The sequence below is a fragment of the Ambystoma mexicanum genome, chromosome 14, assembly GCF_040938575.1.
Source record: "Ambystoma mexicanum isolate Mex_15411 chromosome 14, UKY_AmexF1_1, whole genome shotgun sequence".
NCBI lineage: Eukaryota > Metazoa > Chordata > Amphibia > Caudata > Ambystomatidae > Ambystoma > Ambystoma mexicanum.
This window is the reverse complement of record NC_090940.1, coordinates 168,301,431-168,321,661: the sequence shown is the minus strand read 5'-3', so window position 1 is coordinate 168,321,661 and position 20,231 is coordinate 168,301,431. Positions and strand designations below refer to the sequence as shown.

The following is a 20,231-nucleotide window of genomic DNA, read 5'->3' as shown; positions in this document are numbered from 1 at the left end:
ATCAAACACTTCACTCACCTCTATTGGCACCAAGTAGGTCTCTGGCTTTCTCCTTTTATCAGCAGGTAAGAGTGGGTAATTGAGGGTGGTTGTAAACCAAGGATTGACTTATCGGGCTGCTTTTTTGAACTGCTGTTATTGTTTTAGTTTCCTTAGCTCCGTTGTTGCTGCTCCTGCCTTTTCACTCAAGCCCCTGGCCTGTCAGGTGTATTATTATCCTGCAGGATGCGCTCTTGTGGGTAAAGTCTATTATACGTCAGTTCCAGGACTTTCGATTGAAGTGTCGCTTTCAGAGTGCGTTATACCATCGTCCACTCAAGATTGTGACGGGCACAGACACTTCCTACACCCTCAGGTGACTTAAATAGCTAGGACACTGTGGACATTGATTTATCACTGGTACATTTAGAGCACTACTGAGTTAGGTGTAAAAGATAGAAGAGAGGATTAAAACAAAGGTCAACAAATAATTAATAAACCGGCAAATACTGTTAAACACCTTCCAAAGCACAAAGTCCGAGGTAAAGAGGAGGCTCTCAGGGCTCCAGGACAGCCAATATTAATTGCACAATCTCAGGGGGAGCTAAAGATCTTCTTTGCAGGTAGGTAAAAAGTCTTGCATAATGTTTGTAGAAAATGGAACATTTGAAGGGCCACAAGCTGGGAGGCTTGTGAGGGGCAAAGCTTTAGCAGCTCTGCACGGTAACCAAGACCGGTCCCAACCGAGAGCAAGTAAGGCTACACAACAAGAGGTAAGTTTTCTTAGACTTTACAGATCCTCTGGTTAGAAGAAATGGTTCCAGGTGGCTTTGGTTCCAGTATAGCCCTTCAGATACTGTTGTTCCTCAGCCTCAGTCATGGGGAAAAGAGGGAGGACGTCTGGGGACTACTGCTCTGCAATGTGAAGGTCAGCGGCAGCAATGGGCAAACTTCGATTCAGTGTTTCAGCTCCTCGCGTCAGACAGCAAATTGCGACACCACGGTACTCGGATACCACTTCAGACTTTCCTCGCATCTGGTTCCAGCACTCTGTTGAGGTGGCTCAGGCTTGGTCAGTCCTGCATCAGGGAAGTCCGGAGGATCTTCCTAGTGCTCGGGTCAGACTTAAAAGCAACGCACACAATCTGTTGTTCCTCTCCCTGGCTCTTCGGTTCCAGCAGCAACTGCGGTGGAAATGCAACCAGCTTCGAGAGGATGTCCAGACGGGCTTACTTTGGAGTTCATTGGTCCCACCAACTGAAAGGGAGAAGTAGTCCTTGCAGGGCTTCACAATCAATGAACTTGGCAGCTTGGCTCCTGAAGTCATAGAGTTTGGCCACTTAAACCTTCCACAAAGGTGTATGGATATCCTTAGAGGCACGAAAACCCAACGCCAGGCACTGCTATTTTAATTAGTGGAAAAGGTTTGTGATATGGTGCACATCACTCACTACATTAGAATGTTCTCTAGCTACCATTCTACACTACATGCTTAAATAAAAGGACTCCGGCCTTGTATTTAATTCCTTAAAGGTACATCTGGTGGCCCTATCAGCTTACACCACTTCACAGAACAAGGTGTCCCGGTCGAAAGTCCCTGTTATTAAGGCATTCATGGAAGGGGTAAAGAGGCTATCCCACCCAACTTCCAACCTTCCACCGGGTTGGGATCTCAATGTTGTGCTCTCCAAGCTCATGGAGTCACCCTTCGAGCCTATGCACAAGGCCAGCCTAAAGCATGTTGCCTACAAAACTGCATTCCTGGTAGCCATCGCCTCCATAAGAGGAGTCCGTGAGCTACAGGCTTTGTCTGTACAAGACCCCTTTTTCATTGTACACAAGGACAAGGTTGTCCTCCAAACACATCCTAGGTTGTCACCTAAGTTCATTTCAAAGTTCCATGTAAACCAATCTATAGAACTTCCCACCTTCTTTCAAAATCCATCAAACTCAGCAGAAAGAAGCCTCCATACACTTGATGTACGGCGTGCAGTCTTGTACTATGTGAACAAAACCCCTAAGGGAAACGGACCAACTCTGTTTCCATAGCGCCTGGTAGACAAGGCGATCACATATCAAAAACGCCCTCTGCAGATGGATAGTGAAGTGCATCCAGCTCTGCTATTCACTGTCCTACAAGGTTCTACCTTTCACACCAAGAGCACTCTACCAGAGGTACAGGAGCTACCTTGGCTTTCATTGCAAACTTCCATCTCTGGACGTCATCTGCAAGACTGCTACATGGAGCTCCATCCATACATTCACACAGCATTATTGCATTGACACATACACTAAAGCACATTCACAGGTGGGACAAGCGGTCCTAAAACATCTTTGCCTCTGTACCTAACTTCCCAACTCCTTCTCCAGATACTGCTCGCTAATCTAATCACCGTAATCGTATTTCTAGTGCTTGTGAATCTAAGCAGACACATGTACCCACCCTTCCTCCCCTAATGGAGTATAAGGCGCATAGTTGTTTTCTGGGTTACCACTGTTTCTGCTTTATCTCCTCTTTACTCACACTACACTTCATGCAACCTCATGTCAGAAACAATCTGAGGGACCTCGACGCGTGAAGGGCCATGGGTACAGTACATGTCACACTAGGGATAGTATTACTAAACACGCCCTGGCGATGTCCGTTTTCGAGTTTCGAAAACAAATCTTGTAATACTCTGCGACTTCCACTAGATGTCTGAATATGCAGAGCATGTGAATTTAAGCAGATACAAGCACCAGAAATACAATTACGGTGAGTAATGTATCATATAATGTGTGGATATGTGTGTTGACAATGTTCAGCATACTTCCCAACATGCTAAAAACCTGAAATGTGGCATGTGGGTACGTTCCATGGTGTCAGTATAAAATCTACATTTCTCTCATTTCTTTTTTGTTTTTATTTTAAATGTTTTTTTTTTTTTTTTTTTTAAAGTGATCTGCAATGCTTGGTTTGTGTGTCTGTTTGAAATATTCAGCATAGTTTCCCTGGTGTAGATCATGTCAACAGTATAAATATAAAAATACCTTTGTCTAATTAAGTTATATGTTTTAGTAGGAATTACCGTACGAAGCACGGGTGCAAATGCTAGTATATTTTTTTTTGTTTTGTTTTAACCCTTCTTTGGATCTCTCTTTGCAGCACAGCCAAGCAGGCGAGGACATTTTACGGATGTGCGTTGCTGTAAGAAAGAAGTTGCAGCTTTACTTCTGGAAGGACCGGGATTTTTACGAGCTGCAAGTGAGTTGGTCACATGTATATATTAAATTGGTTAAATGTAAGCCTGTAGAGATTATTGAACCAGTTTTTCTTCCTTTGCTCCCACAACTGAGAGGAACCAATAACATAACACGAAAAACCATAAGATGGCAAAAACACACATTCCTTGTGAATGAAGCAGTAACTTGATCCTCCTCGGGATTCAAGTTCTTTATTGAGCAGAGACACTGAAGTGAACAATCGGAAAATGTATTCTCTTCAACAGACCAGATTACTTCACTTAGATCAAACACCAACTTGAGGCAGTCCTTGGTTTGCGTCTAATTATAACAGTTTATGTATATAAGTATACACATATATAGGTTTACCGTTGGTAACGCGTTGAGTCACGCACCATTTGTTAGAATCCACACACTTTAAACCAACACTGCCACAATAGCTAGAGTGGGGAAAAATAAATGTTAATCAAAATATCATATACCTGTTTATAAATTATAAATTGGTGCAAAACCGAACTTGTGTTCTTTCCTATCCTAAGAACAGTGTCCAAGGTACCTAAAGGAGTTTTCAGCTTCACTCATTTCTCCCATAGAGGCACACATAGGGCCCAATGCAATAGTTTACATTTTGCATAGTGAACATTTCTAAGATGGTAATTCGGTTTACCATGAGGAAAAGGGGGCGCTACTTATCTGCCATACGGGGGTTGCCCAGACAGGATGCCCAGGCTCAGGTGCCACCATCAAAAATCAAGCTGTGGTAATTGCTAATTAGGACTTTATACCCATAGGAATGAATGGGTAACAAAGCAACATCAAAACAGGTAAGGAACTCAGTCTCTCGAACCCAGATCAAGTAAAGCAACCACCCCAGGTAAGTTGGGGCAGTTGAGGACAGCTACTCTCATTGTTGGTTCCAGAGATGGAGCCCCAGGGGTTGCCAGTGCAGAGTGCTCTTTGGATGACAATCTTGACAGCTGGGCCTAGCGGTTCATGTCTTCGTCAGAACCTGCCTGAACTTGGTGAACCTCCATTTAGACCTCTGAGATGACTCGCCTGATGCTGGGAGAGGGCCAAGATTAGGGGTGTCACTGTATTACTTTTATGGCGGTACAATAACCTTCTTGCCAAATGATGGTATATCATGGTTATTGCGGTATAGCAGATGGAGTTACTAATCTTAAAAGGTCATAAATTGTCAGATTTATCATTGCAAGCAAAACCAGGCTCCCAGGACCAGAATTGGGGTTTCAGCATACTTTCCACTGAAATGCCACCCTTTGCTTCCACAAAAACACACGTGTGGAGAGGAAGAGGGGCCTGCTGCGACTGGCAAAACAAACTTAATAGCTTTTCTTAAGTGGCCATTTAGGCTTTAAGCTCCTGCACTGGCTACTGATGAAGATGAACATGTTGCCATCTTGATAATCTGCATGCCACAGATCAATGGAGGCTGATGGTAGTTGTGCGCACACGCCCTCCTCTCTCTCTTTACGTTACAGCAATTAGTTCACTTGCGGGCCAAAAGGTGTTCAGTAATCATGGACATGTTATCATTTGGTATGGCAGCAGGGAATACCCGCAGAGATGAGTGAATTTCGCTGTGTGACTTATATGTAAATTCAATGACAGAACCAGGGAAATCCCCCATTGTCATATGTTTAGAAAACATTATCCATTTTATATATATATATATATATATATATATATATATATATATATATATATTTTCTGAGACTTGTGGAATCTGCTTAGATCACATGCTGTGCATAGGACGACATCTAGTGGAAGCTGCAGAATATTAGTTTGTTTTTCGAAACTCGAAAATGGGCGTCGACACAGGGCGTGCCAGTAATACTATCCCTAGTGTGACGTCCACTGTACCCATGATCCCTCACGCGTCTAGGACCCTCAGATTGTTTTTTTCCGCCATGCTGGTCGGAAGCACTGAGCGGAGTTCCCTGACTTAGTCAGATTTTGCAAATATTGTTATATATTTCCCCGTTTATTCCACCTATACGTCGAGTCTCTGAACATCGACACTCCATGCCGGATTGGAGAAAATCCAACCGTCGGACTACAGCGACGGATTTGGGCCTCGGAAGACCTCTGGCCTCGGCCCGTGCCTCGGAAGTCCTCTGGACTCGGCCCTGCAAGTAGGGAGAGTGGGGGGTGGCACACATCCTACACTCTGATTAATATAGGTACATTACTTATATTCCTACACTTCCAGCCCGCTGCGACATGGTGCGTATGGAGGGTACCCCTTTTCAATTTTGCCCCAAGTGCAACCGCAAGTATCCTTGGGTTGACAGACATGCCACGGGTAACCTCTGCTTGCCGAGGGACCACCCTGAGGCGAATTGCAGAGCGTGCAGTCGGTTTAAACCGAAGACCCTTAAGGACCGTTCGACAAAGCGTTGGGCCCACCACGCCAGGCGACAAGAGGCCATGGCCGCGGAGGGTGCCTTCAGCGATGGCAGCGACGCCGTACTTTCGGACGGCGAGGGCAATGTGGCGTCGATGGACAGCCAAGCGCAAGTCCCTGACCTTGGAAGGTTGTCCGGCAGGGCAGCTATGGGGAAGACCCCCGGCGACACGAGCACTACTCGCACCACTTCCAGCAAACAAAGGTCCAACCGAGACTCGACGCGCACGTCGAGTTCTCGGAAAGAGGCACGTAGAGAACGGTCCACGGAGTCAGTGTCCTCTGGGCGTTCGCTTTCGAGATCGCCTCATGACACCAGGCAACCCTCCACTGTGGCTAGAGTGCCTCGCTCCCCTTAGTGACTGAGGTTCGCTCGTCGGAGGATGACGCTGACCTCTAACCCCAGGCCGCACTCCAGGAGTCTGCGTCTGCAGGCAGTGCGAAGGCTGCTACCGAATCCCTTACACTCTCCAGAGACAGGGACTCTACCCCCGAATTTCGGCACCAGGCATCGAAAAGCTCTGATAGGGCCCAAAAATCGGGGAAACGCTTTTCCACCTGCGGGGAGGGGGGAAAACAACGAAGTAAGCAGTCCCAGCTTACTTCCACTCCTAAACTACATTCTACTCCACCTAAACAGACGGACAAGTCTCAGTCTCTTGTCCCTAAGGCCCCTGTTCAGGCCAGTAGGTCTATTCAGGATAAAACAGGGAAAGCACTCCAGGAAAGAGTTATTCCCAGTTCAAGGGAATGGTCCAGTGATGACATAGACGGAGTAATGTCAAGGATGTCATCATTGGCAGATTTCTACGCCAAAAACCCGGAACACTTTCTCTCTTATACCCTAGAAGGGGCAACTCCGTCAGGCTCTAAGGATCCAAACCCTCAAGTAAGCAGTCCCAGGGTGAAGCACCAACTCCGTCTTCAGACCCCTTCTATATTCAGCCCTATTCTCAATATCAGGAAGATCCATCCTTTGGTGAGGATCCAGACGTGGGCATGTTCGAAGAACAAACTGGGACAGGCTATTATGGGGATGATGAGGACCAAGAGGAGGCGGAGGACGACCCAGATACATGCAGGGTAGATTCCCCGGTAGAGAAAGAGCCCGTGGTTACCGACTCCCCTGTCGACAACCAGCCTCTCCTGAATGAGGTCCTGTCCAGAGCGGCACAGCACTTCCACATTGACACCCAAGGTGCTCAGGAAGAGAGGGACTTTGCAGAGGAATTGGTGGGAGAAAAGAGACCCGTTGCTCAGGCCATCCCTATCCTTAACTCAATACAGAGGAGGATAGACCCTTCCCTTGTTAACCCCAATCTCACTAGGGCAGTAAACCCCAGAATTGAAAAGCTTTTCAGGGCAGCCCAATCTGACCCATTGTATATAAGGGGACATCTCAAACCGGACTCCCTGGTTGTTACAAACACCCGTAAGAGGGCGGGAACACCCTTGTCATCGTCTGTAGCTCCCCCCCCCCCGACAAAGAGAGCAAGAAGATTTATGGCTTGGGCAGGAAAGTAGCCTCCACTTCCGCCTACACGGCAAGGATTGCCAACTCCACCACCCTTCTGGCTAGTTACAACTGCCACCAGTGGGAAGAAGTCGCGGCTGTCATAGACTCCGCCCCGGAACCCTTAAAAAGCCAATTGGCACGAGTTTTGGCAGAGGGGAGAGCCGTGTCAGGTTGCATTTTAAAGTCAACCTTTGATGCCACGGATAACGCCGGCAGATTAATTGCTGAAAGCACGGTCATCAAGAGGCATGCTTGGCTACGGCAGTCTGGTTTCAAGGCCGAGACCCAAGCATCATTGATAGATAAGCCGGTGGAGCCGGATCTATTGTTTGGAAAGGCGGTCAAGGACGCGCTGAAGAATGCCAAGGACGAGTACGAGACACTCAAGTCCCTAGGGCAACTAACCAACAAACCCCCTAACCAGAGAGGGAATGGCAATTTTCGTCGGCCTCGCGGACAAAACTCCCAAAGAGGATCAAACTATTCCCAAGGCCAGGGTACTACATGGAACCCTAACCAGCAGTCTACCCAGAGTTATGGCAGGGGTAACAAAAGAGGTCGTGGTAGGGGTAGAGGCAGTCCCAATAAAGGAGGGGGCACACCTCCACCAAAACAGTGACGCTCCGTTCAGGGTCCCTTCTCGCGCATCCCCAGTAGGGGGCGCATTCCCACCTTCACCCAAGCTTGGGAAGGGATCACATCAGACAGATGGGTGCTGTCCACAGTGTCCGCAGGATACTGCATAGAACTCCTAGAGCGTCCCCGAAACCACCCTCCACGACAAAGAATACACTCCTTAGACCACCAGAAGATCCTACTCGAAGAGATCGAAAATCTTCTCGCAAAGGAGGCGATAGAACTCGTCCCGGGACACCAGGTAAACAAGGGTATTTATTCAACTTACTTCCTTGTGCCAAAAAAAGATTTGACAATGCGCCCAGTATTGGACTTACGGCCTGCAAACAAGTATGTCAAGCCCCAAAAATTGTGCATGACTACTCTCCAAGAGGTAATTCTCCTCCTAAAAAAGGGGGGATTAAATGGCAACATTGGATATGAAAGATGTCTATTTTCATATTTCCATGTTCCCAGCGCACAGAAAATATCTGCGCTTCAAGGTGAACAGTCGGCACTACCAGTTCAAGGTACTGCCCTTCGGGATAGCCTCGGCTCCAAGGGTATTCACCAAGGTACTGGCGGTGGCAGCGGCACACCTACGCAGGGAGGCAATCCCAGTGTACGCTTATCTGGACGACTGGCTCATCACGGGGGAGACCCCAGTAATTTGCAAAACAAACATTCAAAGAACTATCGACCTCCTATTCGAATTGGGCTTCTCCATAAACGAGAAATCAAGTCTGGTGCCCAGCACCTCCAAGCAGTTCCTAGGAGCTGTTCTAAATACTCAAGAGGGGTTGGCTTTTCCTTCAGAGGAAAGAATTCGGAATATACTACTGCAAATTCCGCAATATCAAACCGGTCGCCAGATAACAGTACACAAAGCAATGCGTTTGCTGGGCTTGATGGCGTCCTGTATTTACCTGGTCCCCCACGCGCGCCTGCGCATGCGTCCCATGCAAGAATGGTTGGCGAAACTGTGGTCTCAGGCAAGTGGTCAGTGGGACGATCTAGTGGTCGTTTCGCCAACACTTGTACAAAGCCTCCACTGGTGGACAAGAGACAATCTATCCAAGGGGAAACCCTTTTACGATCCCGAGATACAGGCGGTAGTCACGAATGACGCATGCCTGACAGGATGGGGAGCTCACCATCTCTACCCCACAGCTCAGGGTCTCTGGTCTCACACAGTGGCCAAGAATCACATTAACCTGCTAGAGCTTCTGGCAGTTTTCAGAGCACTTCAAGCGTTCGAGCACCACCTACTGAACCTGTCGGTGCAGATCGGGACGAACAGCACGACAGCCATGTTCTACCTGAACAAGCAAGGAGGGACTCGTTCGCCAAATCTGTCCAGACTTGCCCAGAGAATTTTGATATGGGCACTCAGACGGAACATCTTTCTGTCATCTCAACATGTTCCAGGGGATCTCAATTCTCTAGCGGACGCTTTGAGCAGAGATCCCCTTCCGGTGGAACATGAATGGTGTCTACACAGAGAAATCGTAGAAGATCTCTGCTCTCAGTGGGGTTTCCCCACTATAGACCTATTCGCCACAAGCGAAAACACAGTGCCCAGGATTCGCATCCAGGTTTCAACAACCAGACTCCCTGGGGAACGCCCTGTGGATGAACTGGTCAGGGATGCTTGCGTATGCTTTTCCACCAACTCCTCTCATCAGGAAGGTGGTGAACAAGATGAACAGAGAGTCAATGACCCTCGTCCTAGCTGCTCCCATGTGTGCGAGACAACCGTGGTTTCCACACCTACGCAGACTTTCGGTGTGCGATCCCATCAAACTCCCGGGCTGGTGCAATCTTTTGTCCCAGCACCAAGGTCGGAAGGTGCATCCTCTACCCAACTCCATAAACCTAGCAACATGGCTCCTGAGGTCATAGAGTTTGGACATCTCAAATTACCACAGAGGTGTATGGACATCCTAAAAGAGTCTAGGAAACCGAACACGAGGCATTGCTACTTCGACAAATGGAAGAGATTCGTTATCTGGTGCCAGAATAAACAAATCAACCCAGTTGATTGCACTCCTTCCACAATCGTGACATACATGCTCCACCTGCTGGACGCAGGGTTGGTTTTCAACTCACTAAAGGTACACCTGGCTGCACTGTCAGCGTACACCACCTCACATAGCAAGGTGTCGTGGTGGAAGGTACCCGTGGTTAAAGCCTTCATAGAGGGAGTAAAGAGACTTCATCCCCCTACATCTAACCCACCACCAGGATGGGACCTGAACGTGGTGCTATCTAAACTCATGGGCCCCCCATTCGAGCCCATGCATAAGGCAAGTCTCAAACACCTGACCAATAAGACTGCCTGCTTAGTAGCCATCACATCCATAAGAAGGGTCAGTGAAATTCAGGCTCTGTCGGTGCAGGATCCTTTCTTTACTATTCATAAGGATAAGCTGGTTTTACGGACACACCCTAGGTTCTCACCCAAGTTTATTTCTAAATTCCATGTAAACCAGTCCATCGAGCTTCCGGCTTTCTTCCGAAACCCACAAAGCTCGGCTGAGGTTAAACTACACACCCTAGATATGCGTAGGGCGGTCCTTTACTACGTAAACAAGACCAGACCGCTTAGGAAAACAGATCAACTGTTTGTCTCCGTAGCCACAGGCAAAGAGGGAGATCGCGTCTCTAAGGGTGCCATCTCCAAGTGGATTGCCAACTGTATCCAGTTGTGTTACTCTCTTTCTGACAAAACTTTGCCTTTTACACCCAGAGCCCACTCGACAAGAGGCATTGGGGCCACTCTGGCTTTCATTGCAAATGTTCCCCTTGACACCATTTGCAAAGCAGCTACTTGGAGCTCTATTCACACTTTTACTCAGCACTACTGCATTGACACCCATTCCAAGACAGATACTCAAGTGGGACGAGCAGTTCTAAGACATTTATTTGCTCATCACCCTTCTCAAATCCCACCTCCTTCTAACACTGCTCGCTAATCTATGCACAGCATGTGATCTAAGCAGATTCCACAAGCCTCAGAAGGGATACATTACTCACCGTAATCGTATTTCTGATGCTTGTATCTGCTTAGATTCACATGCGACCCACCCTTCCTCCCCTCTGAAAGAAGGCGCATGGATGCTTGTAGTCTTATCTTATCTATCTTCTATCTGCTTGGATCATCTGTACTCACGCTACTCCTCATGTCAGAAAAAATACAATCTGAGGGTCCTAGACGCGTGAGGGATCATGGGTTATGTGGACGTCACACTAGGGATAGTATTATTGGCACACCCTGTGTCGACGCAGCTTCCGCTAGATATCGGCCTATGCACAGCATGTGAATCTAAGCAGATACAAGCATCAGAAATACGATTACGGTGAGTAATGTATCCCATATATAAAACCTAAAGCCGCCAACCCAAAGTAATCCTTTTCCTTCTTGGCACTGTATTTATTCTTCTATTGCCAACATATTGATTTTGTGTCAGGCACGTGTGGTTTACGTAATGGCATTAAAAACTGCTCCAACTGAAACTACTTGTTCCAAAAAAAAGAACTTTTTTTTTTTTTGACATTGCCTTTTTGCATTTGAAGTTCTTTATCTTATCATAAGTCAATGCTTTTTAGTTAATTTACGAATACGCAGGCAGGATTTTCCAGCTGTAGCAAGGTAGCATTTAGAAACTTGTCTCCGCACATATTTAGCTGATCCTCCAGGAATCTAAGGCGGCTGCAGATTTGGTCTTTTTGATGACCTTGAATGAAAGAGTGACTAGTGGAAGTGTTATAATGCACATTTTGAGCAATGAGCTTGCTGCTCAGCCACAGGTCATCGCTTTGAAAATTGGCCTTGACTTGCATTTTTTTGGCAGATTGCATGGGCATCATGACCCCTCGCGACAAAACGTTTGTTTTGACAACTCTTTATCCCATTAAAGGGAGAAAAGTCATTTGTGCGGTCTGAAAGCCCATATCATTGTGTTTCTTTTGTCAAAATGTCATAGCCAACACAGCCATTGAAAGTTTGCATAGTGATCTAATCGCTATAGCTTGTTTACCATCTGCCTGGTGTATTGTGAAGGTCTGATGTCGGAGTCACCACTGACTATGTAATCTTAAAGGGACAGCGTTCATTGAGCGCTGTTGATTTCTTTCTTGATTCTTGCAATACATGTTCATTTACCTTCTTAAAGATAGTAGCAAAAAAAAAATAAAGTTAAAATACATATCGGCACAAATATGGCCTAGACCACCACCTCACCACAGCTCCATCGTTACCGTTTTCCCCAGGTCCGAGTGCATTAGGACCCTTGTGATGCAAGTTCGGAGGGAGGAATGCTTTCATGGGTGGTGTCACAAATTGAGAATAGACCTAAGAAATATTTCACCCCCGTTGATCTGGATACTTCAAATTGAATGTAGAATCTGTCCAGCCTGCTTGAGTCCAGTGCCATAGGCAGAAGTCGGGATCAAGCGAAGCAGCAACTCTTGTGCAAATCTACACAAGGACAGAGGGGGGTAATTTATTTACTAGCAGAAAGCACTGATCGAGCAAAACTGTAATCCAACCCCCGGGCTATGTGAGAGGGAGGTCCCCCCTTACTGCCAGGGGGCTGGATTACCTTCAGTTTCACGTCGGCGTGCGTAAAGCACGTCGGTGTGAAACTGAAAGTAAATTCACCGCAGCAGCCATTTTCGACTGCTGTGATTAAAACAGAAGGCGAGTGTTCACCTTTCTCCGCCTCAATCTCTGGCTGTATTTCAAGCCGGAGATCGAGGCGGGTATCGTTGGAAAGGGGAGATTCTCCCCTTTACAACAATACCCATTGTGTGGCATTGCTGCCCGCGGATCGGTCGCAGGGCACGCGAACCTTGGGCAGCAATGTCACCGGATCAATACAGATCCATTTGTGACGCGAGGGGAGGGGGGCTGCTTACTAGGTAAGCGGCCCCTGTCCCCTCGTGGCCCCAAAGCATGGACTGGCCTGGGAGTCCCAAAGCATGGGGTCACAGTGTCAGAGACCCCTGGGGGCAGATGATCACTGCCCCTAGGGGTGAAAATGGAGAGAAAAAAAATCGGTGGGAGGGGGGTTTGGGGGGTTTGGGACCCTGGGGCCCACTAGGCCACCAGGGATAGAGGAAAAAGTGGTGTCCCTGGAAAGGGGAGGTTCTCCCCTTTCCAAGGACACCACATATATGAGGCATTGCTGGTCACGGATCAGCGCAGAACGCTCGATCCGTGACCAGCAACCCACTGGACCACCATCAATCCGTTTGTGACTTGAGGCTGCTTCAAGTAAGCAGCCCTCTCCCCCCCCACCCCCAGCCCCCAAAGCATGGGGGCACATATGTGTACAACCCTGGGGGCAGATGGCTGATAATCTGCCCCCAGGGAAGGGGGCAAAATAAAAAACGAAAAGCACAAAAAAAGGAATTTTGAGTGGGAGTGGGGGGCCACCAGGGATATAGTTTACAGAAAAGGGGGGGGCCTTTTCTGTAAACTATATCCCCCTCACCCCAAGGGGAAATGGGGGGCACCCCTTGTAGCCCTCCCTGGGGGCAGATATCTGCTCCTAGGAAGGGGCATCTGCCCCCAGGGAGGGCTGAATGAGATGGCCCCCCCTGTATTTGGTGTCGGGGGGGGGGGGGGGTAGAGGGTCACCCCCCATTACATTAGAAAAAAGGCTTGGGGTTACCAGTGGGTTACCCTTTTTCTTTTGCGCCCCCGGTAGGTGCACCCACACATGTGAGGTACCATTTTCATCGGGACACTTGTGGGGACGCGGGAAGGTAGGCCACGTGTTGTTGGCGGTGTGTTTCGGTGGGTGGCCAGAGCGAAATGTCTGATAATTGTCTTCATTTCCAGCCAATTTCAGAGACATTTCCCTGTGTCCACTCACCGAAACAAGTCGCCAACAACAGATGTCATACCTTCTCGCGTTCCCACAGGTGTCCCGACGAAAAAAGCTACCTCACATGTGTGGGTGCACCTACCGGGGGCGCAAAAGAAAAAGGGTAACCCGCTAGTAACACCAAGCCTTTCGCCACAGCACAATTTGTTCATGTGGGCAACCTACAGATTTGGGCCTAGGGTGTCGAAGCCGCAAGGAAAACTGGCAACCCTATGCATTTCCCAAAAGAGGACACCCGTGGGAATGCACAGAAGTCTGACTTGCGCAAATCGGCCCAGAATCTACTACCCAGAACCCCCGGCAAATTCCAAATGTGGGGGTAAAAAACACAATTTCCAGACATTTCACTCTGCTCAACCACCGAAACACGCTGCCAACAACAGATGTCATACCTTCCCGCGTTCCCACAGGTGTCCCAACGAAAACGGTACCTCACGTGTGGTTTCACCAATCTATCTGCAAAGGGAAAAGGCTAACCCACTGATAACCAAAAAAGGGTTTGGGGAGATAACCTACAGATTTAGGCATAGGGTGTCCAAGCCACCAAGGAAAACTAGGAACCCCATGCATTTCTGAAAAGAGGGCACCAGTAGGAATCTACAGAGGTCCAACTTGCGCGAAGCGGACCAGAATGATTTACCCAGAACCCCCGACAAAGTGGAAAATGTGGGTTTTCTCGGCACATTTCGGACTTTGCAGAGGCTTCTGGGAAATAAATTCTGGGCCGATTTGCGCAAATAATACCTCTGCAGATTCCCACGGGTGTCCTCTTTTCGGAACTGCATGGGTTTCCCTGTATTCCGGTCTGAAAACAGACTTGGGGTTACTTGTGTTTTAGGGTTTCCCCTTGGCGCCCAGGTAGGTGCACCCACACATGTGAGGTACCGTTTTCATCGGGACACCTGTGGGAACACGGGAAGGTATAACATTTGTTGTTTGTCTGGTTTTCATAATGTTTTGACCCATTTGTTGGTGCCCTTTGTCACACAAACCTTTCATTTCCCAAATGTGACCTACATTTATTTGCTGCTTTAGTCACCATACAATTTTGTAACCTGCACAAGTCACCTACGCTTGAAAAGGTCTGCCTGTGCTCTTTCAAAAAATGTTTGCTTGCCGTTCCTCACCACATTGGTTTTCCCGATTTACACATGCTAAATGCGTCTGTTCAGGCCGTGAGCGTAAAACTCCTGTGTACCATGGCTCAGTGTTTGGCTTGTGGTATTGCTTGTTTTGTTTTGTAAAACACTACAAAAAATGTGTGCTCTCCTAACTGGAAGAGTCGGGGGAATGTAACGGAGCATTGCTTGTCTCAAAATTCGTAGAAGCTATTGCCGTACCAAGCCAACCATGTCCAACACATACCTTTTTTTTCGGTCATTTTCCTGCTTTTCCCCCAATCTATGGCAGTTTCCCCTACCTAGTTGATGCCTGACTTATGCAAATTACCCCTTCCTAAACTTGGAATTTTGTCTACTTTTCAGAAATCTATGCCTTTCTGTCCTCCAATTCGGCTTTCCTACCCTTTTCTTCCATTCCATCCATGCATGTCCAATTGGCAAAAATTGCCAAAATCGCCTACCTATCACAAAACGGTTGATAACCACATCAAAATAATTTTTTTTCGTTTCCACTCAACCTGTTTTTGAAAGCCAGGAAATTGGGGAACTCAGCAGAGCAAACCATTTGTTCCTATCTCTTACAAGGAAAAAAAAAAACCACAGGCTTCTTTTTACATCATTTTATTGGCATTTTTTTAAAAAAAAACTACATTTTTCTCCCTTTTTGTGTCATGATGCCTACCCCCGGGCATCCGGACCAAGCCCATCAGCCCCGGGAGCAGGCATCCAGGTGCTTACTAAAAACCCAGCAGCCCCGGCTAGGGGCTGTCTGGTTACAGTCCTGGCGCCATAGGCGCCAGGCTCAGGCACATTACTTACCTCATGCAGACCATGCTGCAATGAAGTCAAGCCAACGTGAGGCCTGAATGGGACTACTTTAATTCAGGGACTATTTTTTTACTCGGTTGTTGTTCTGGGGGAACTTCTTACCTGGGACTACTTTGAAGGCTATTTAAACCACGCCCGAACAGCAGCACATGCTTTGTGTTATTCTGCATCCAGCAGCGTAACGCTCACCATGCCTGTAGTCGGCATCCAGTCTTCTGCCACACCCGCCTCGAATCCAGAGCTCCTAGAAAGAGGAAAGAAGAAGGAAAGGATATAACACAAACTTTATTTTAATTTCTTACCCGATTCCGGATCCATAAAGTCTTCGAACTTGGAAAGGACATTATTTCTGCACGTGTCGCATCGCCAGCTGCAGCGCTGCGCCATACTCACCAGTCCTCACAGCATTTATCGATTCGGCGCTGCCTCCATCATTTTCCTCGCCGAACTCCAGCATCTAGGGGACAAAAGAAATATAAGGTGAGCCGAGAGAGCCAACTAATACAATCTCTTTTTACCACCATAGACTTACCTGATTTACCACCGGAGGCATTATTCTTTAACACCCCGCAACTTCTTACGCCGCACCTGTAAGGAGAGAGAAAACAAGTTAAATACACGCATCTTTTACCGGATAGTGTTGGGTAATACAGACTCTTACCTGAACGCCATCAGCTGCCACAAGACAATCGTCTCTTGGACCCGGCTGCAACACAAGAAGGGAATGGGACAAGAGTGAACATCGGACATATTGAACTCTTCGGACTTTATACTTACGGGTTCTCGCCAGGAACCTCAGAGTCAATATTCATCCGGAACTCTTCCAACGCCTTCGCACCAGTGAAGTAACTGTTATCTACGCGCCCCTGCATTCCACGCAGGATGGAGTGCTCATCCTTCAAAAACATAAGGTGAGATTACTGAAAGGGAATATCGGAGGTGATTAGTGGGGAGAACATTGGGGTGCCATTACTAGAATCCACGGGTGGCTAACTCCCTTTCTCCACTTGCAGGAGAATACTTCTACGGGTCAAGCTGACGAGATTAGGCGGGCTAGTCCAGTCTGCACTACGCTTCACGTTGGAGGAGACCGCAGCTGTCCGGGTCCGATCGACGCCCCTGTGGGAGCCAGTTCAGTGTAACATTTTGCTTATTTTCTCTCACCCCCCTACATCAACCTAGGATTCCTGGGTGGCGTTACGACCGCCTACATGTGGGGAAAAAAAGGAGCCAAATTTGGCCGAGATATCTCGTGTTACAAGCCATTGAATGGCCACATACCGAAATCGCCAAAAAGGCCCTGGCACTGGGGAGAAATACCCATGGCACTTAAAGGGTTAAAGTCTTGATCAGCCATCTGTGAGGAAGATCGACTTTCTGGTGATAACACACCACCTTTTGGGCTAGAATTGGGCACCCCCAATGTGCCAGAAGAGCTAATTTCTGATGAGTCCAGATTAAGGGATTTATGACAACCTTCAGTCAGCCAGTGAGTTAGATGCCGTCCCGAGTTAATTTGGCAAACCAGATACAACTGAACATGCCGACTCCTTATATAGAAAACTAATGAGTAAGGTTATAGAGTTTTTAGGCTGGAGCAGGCCTACTCCTTTCTTTGAACAAGATATGACCGACATCTTGGACCAGGGTCCCTAGAAAGATCCAATTTTACTTTTCCACAGTGCATTACAAGGGCTCTGCAAATTGGGAGACGCCAGAAACTGCAGCTGCAGTAAATAAAAATGTTGCCAAAAAGTACAGACCATCTAGCAGTGACCCAGAGCCTCCAACTAAACGCGCAACACCAGAATGTTTCTTGGTTCGGTCTGCTACATCTACCAAGAGGTCGGCATACCCATTCATCCCTCCTGATGGGGATAAGCGAGTGGATAGCTGGGCGAAAAAGGTTTTTACGGCTGGCAGTATGGCATTAAAATCAACAAATGTGACTTGTACTTTGTCAAGGTTTGTTTACCCTGTGCGACTGCGTAGCTATGGCGGCTGACCACATCCCGGAAGGAGACTGCTTCCTGTCGATCATCAAGGATGGTAAGGAGGCAGTGGGTGAATGTCTCCAGTCAGGTCAGGATACTGTAGACCGCATCAGCAGATCCATGGCAGCTAGCACAGTGTTGCGCAGATTCGCGTGGTTGAGGAAGTCCGGGTTTGAACCAGCTGTGCAAGCTAAGCTATTCAACATGCCCTTTGACGGCTTGAGGCTATTTGGCAGCAAGGTGGATGAGAGTTTGGAAAAGCTGCAGACCTCGAAAGCGGTGGCTAAATCCCTTAGCGCCACCATCAGACAGCCTCAATAACCCTGCTGGTGCTTATCTGGGGCTTATCTTCTCTTCCCGGAGGAGTACGTCCATTCCATTCTATTCCTCAATGGGAGGAGGAAGAGGACAAGCTGGTCAAAGAGGTCAGAGAAGATTCCCTTGTTCTGGACGAGGGAGACATGCTAAGCCAACCCAAGCAGCAGCAGCAGCAGCAGCTTAACCCTCAGCCGCTGCTCCAGCTGCCTTGAAACCACTATGAGGCCTTGTCTCACAAGACCCTGGTGGGAGGCAGACTTACTCAGCATCTGAACGAATGGCGATTCATTACTTCAGATGCTTGAGCACTGGAAACTGTAGCCCAAAGTTACTGCCTTCCTTTCAAAAGAAGCCCTCAGGATCATCCACCAGGGAACAACTCTTTCAAAATTCCAGACCCGCTCCTTGTGCAGGAAATTTTGACCCTGCTAGAGAAAGATGCAATAGAACATGTACCTGTAGCGGCGAGGAACAAGGTTTGGTATTCCCCATACTTTCTGATTCCCAAAATGGGCGGAGGATTGAGACCCATCTTCTACTTAAGAAGCTGAACAAGTTCCTCAGGAAGGACACGTTCAAGATGGTTACCCTTTCCCAAATCCTTCAGGCTCTCCAACTCCAAGACTGGATGGTGGTGTTCAGGATGCTTACTTTCATGTGCCTATCAATCTCAAGCAGAGAAAGTACCTGAGGTTCGTGGTTGGTGGTTCTCATGATCAGTTTTGAGTTCTGACATTCGTGCTGACCTCCGCCTCGAGGGTTTTCACTTAGTTGATGGCGGTGGTGGCAGCGAGTCTCAGGAGAGGTGGGGGGGGGGGGGGAGTCACGTCTACCCCTAACTGGACGATTGGCTGATCAGGGCTCGTTCACCCGATCAAGCCCGGGAACATCTCAGCGTAACCTGCCACTCGCTCCAGACTGGGCTTCTTCCTCAATTACAAGAACTCCCAGATGATACCATCTCGAAGACTCCAATTAATTGGAGCAGTCCTGGATGCTTCCTTGGGAAAAGCCTCACCACCCGAGGTGAGAGCTCAACACATTCTGCAGATGGTTACCAAATTCCAGAGTGCCCAGCATCTTCCGGCCTTTGATTTTTTTTTTTTTTGCGGTTGCTTGGTTTCATGGCATCCTGCATTTTCCTGGTGCCATAGGCTCGACTGAGAATGAGATCCCTCCAATAGTCCCGGTTTTCAGGCAGAATGCCAGACAACATGAAAGTTCAGAGCAGAGTCTTTCGGGGCCTTCTGTGGTGGGATTGCAAGGACAACATTCTGAAGGAAGAATCCTTTTGGCAGCTGTGGCCGGAGATAACAGTAGTGATGGATGACTCACTCATGGGATGGGGAGCTCATGCCAAATGACCTGACAATCATCGGTCGCCATCGGAGTCCAAACTGCACATCAACCTTTTGGAGATGAGGGCAATCAGACTTGCGCTGAAGGCCTTTCTGCCTTCTGAACGGGGAAAGAATGTCCTGATAATGACACTCTGGGTCGGGGGTTGTCATTTTTGGAGTCTCCAGGTCAATTGGAAAGCAGGGCTACAGCAGGCTCCGGTTACACAGCAGGATCTCTGGTCAGTGGAAATCTTCTCAGCTGCGGTTTCTTCATCTTCCTCTTCGGGGCCTGAAGACCCTCGCATATGGAAACCAAGGCACAATCACCATATACTAGTGATACGATAGACACTAGGTTTGATTTCCCAAATAGTATGGTTTATTGCAAAAGGGTATGCTCAGTCGGCTGACTGGGGTCTAACGTCTTGCAACGTGTGTCACCCAGACCTCGTGAGATGCAAAAGAGAGAACATCATATAAACAGTTACATATATACGAAATAACAGCCTTCAAGTCACATCAGAACCGCCCATAATGTATCTTCCCGAGCTAGGGTTCGGTGATGACAATTATGACACATTATGACAAGTTTCTTATAGTTAGCAACAGTTGCAGACATAGTTCTTGTTATTAAGACCACAAAGCACTTGTTCTTTTAAGATATCATGTTCGCGAGAGAGACACATTCCAAAGCATGTTATCTACCAGTTTCTATTTGTGAGCTAAGGGTCAGCCTGTTCTAAGGAAGATCCGCGAAGGAGGACCGCTAGAAAAGTCTAAATCATGTTTTAACTGCCTGTTTCTACAGCTGCAGGGAGACAGGCCGGCACGTGGGCCGTTGATTAAATGCCGTTTCTGCTTGCTTTCAAGGACTCATTGAGGGAGGAAAACAATGTACTTCTGTACTGTTTGGCGTTCCTGTCTGGGCTGTTCTTTCAACATGCAAGCTGCGGCCTTGTACCGTGTATGAGCTTTC

General features: G+C 47.9%; 1 protein-coding gene across 2 annotated transcripts in view; it reads left to right on the top strand.

The window, feature by feature from the left end:
- The window catches only part of VPS39 (VPS39 subunit of HOPS complex), a 682,603-nt gene that overhangs the window by 146,291 nt on the left and 516,081 nt on the right, over positions 1-20,231 (top strand). For both annotated transcript variants that reach the window (XM_069638818.1, XM_069638817.1), the window contains exon 6: positions 3,125-3,223. In XM_069638818.1, the coding sequence (XP_069494919.1) occupies positions 3,125-3,223 (99 nt within the window). The remainder of the gene's footprint in view (positions 1-3,124; positions 3,224-20,231) is intronic.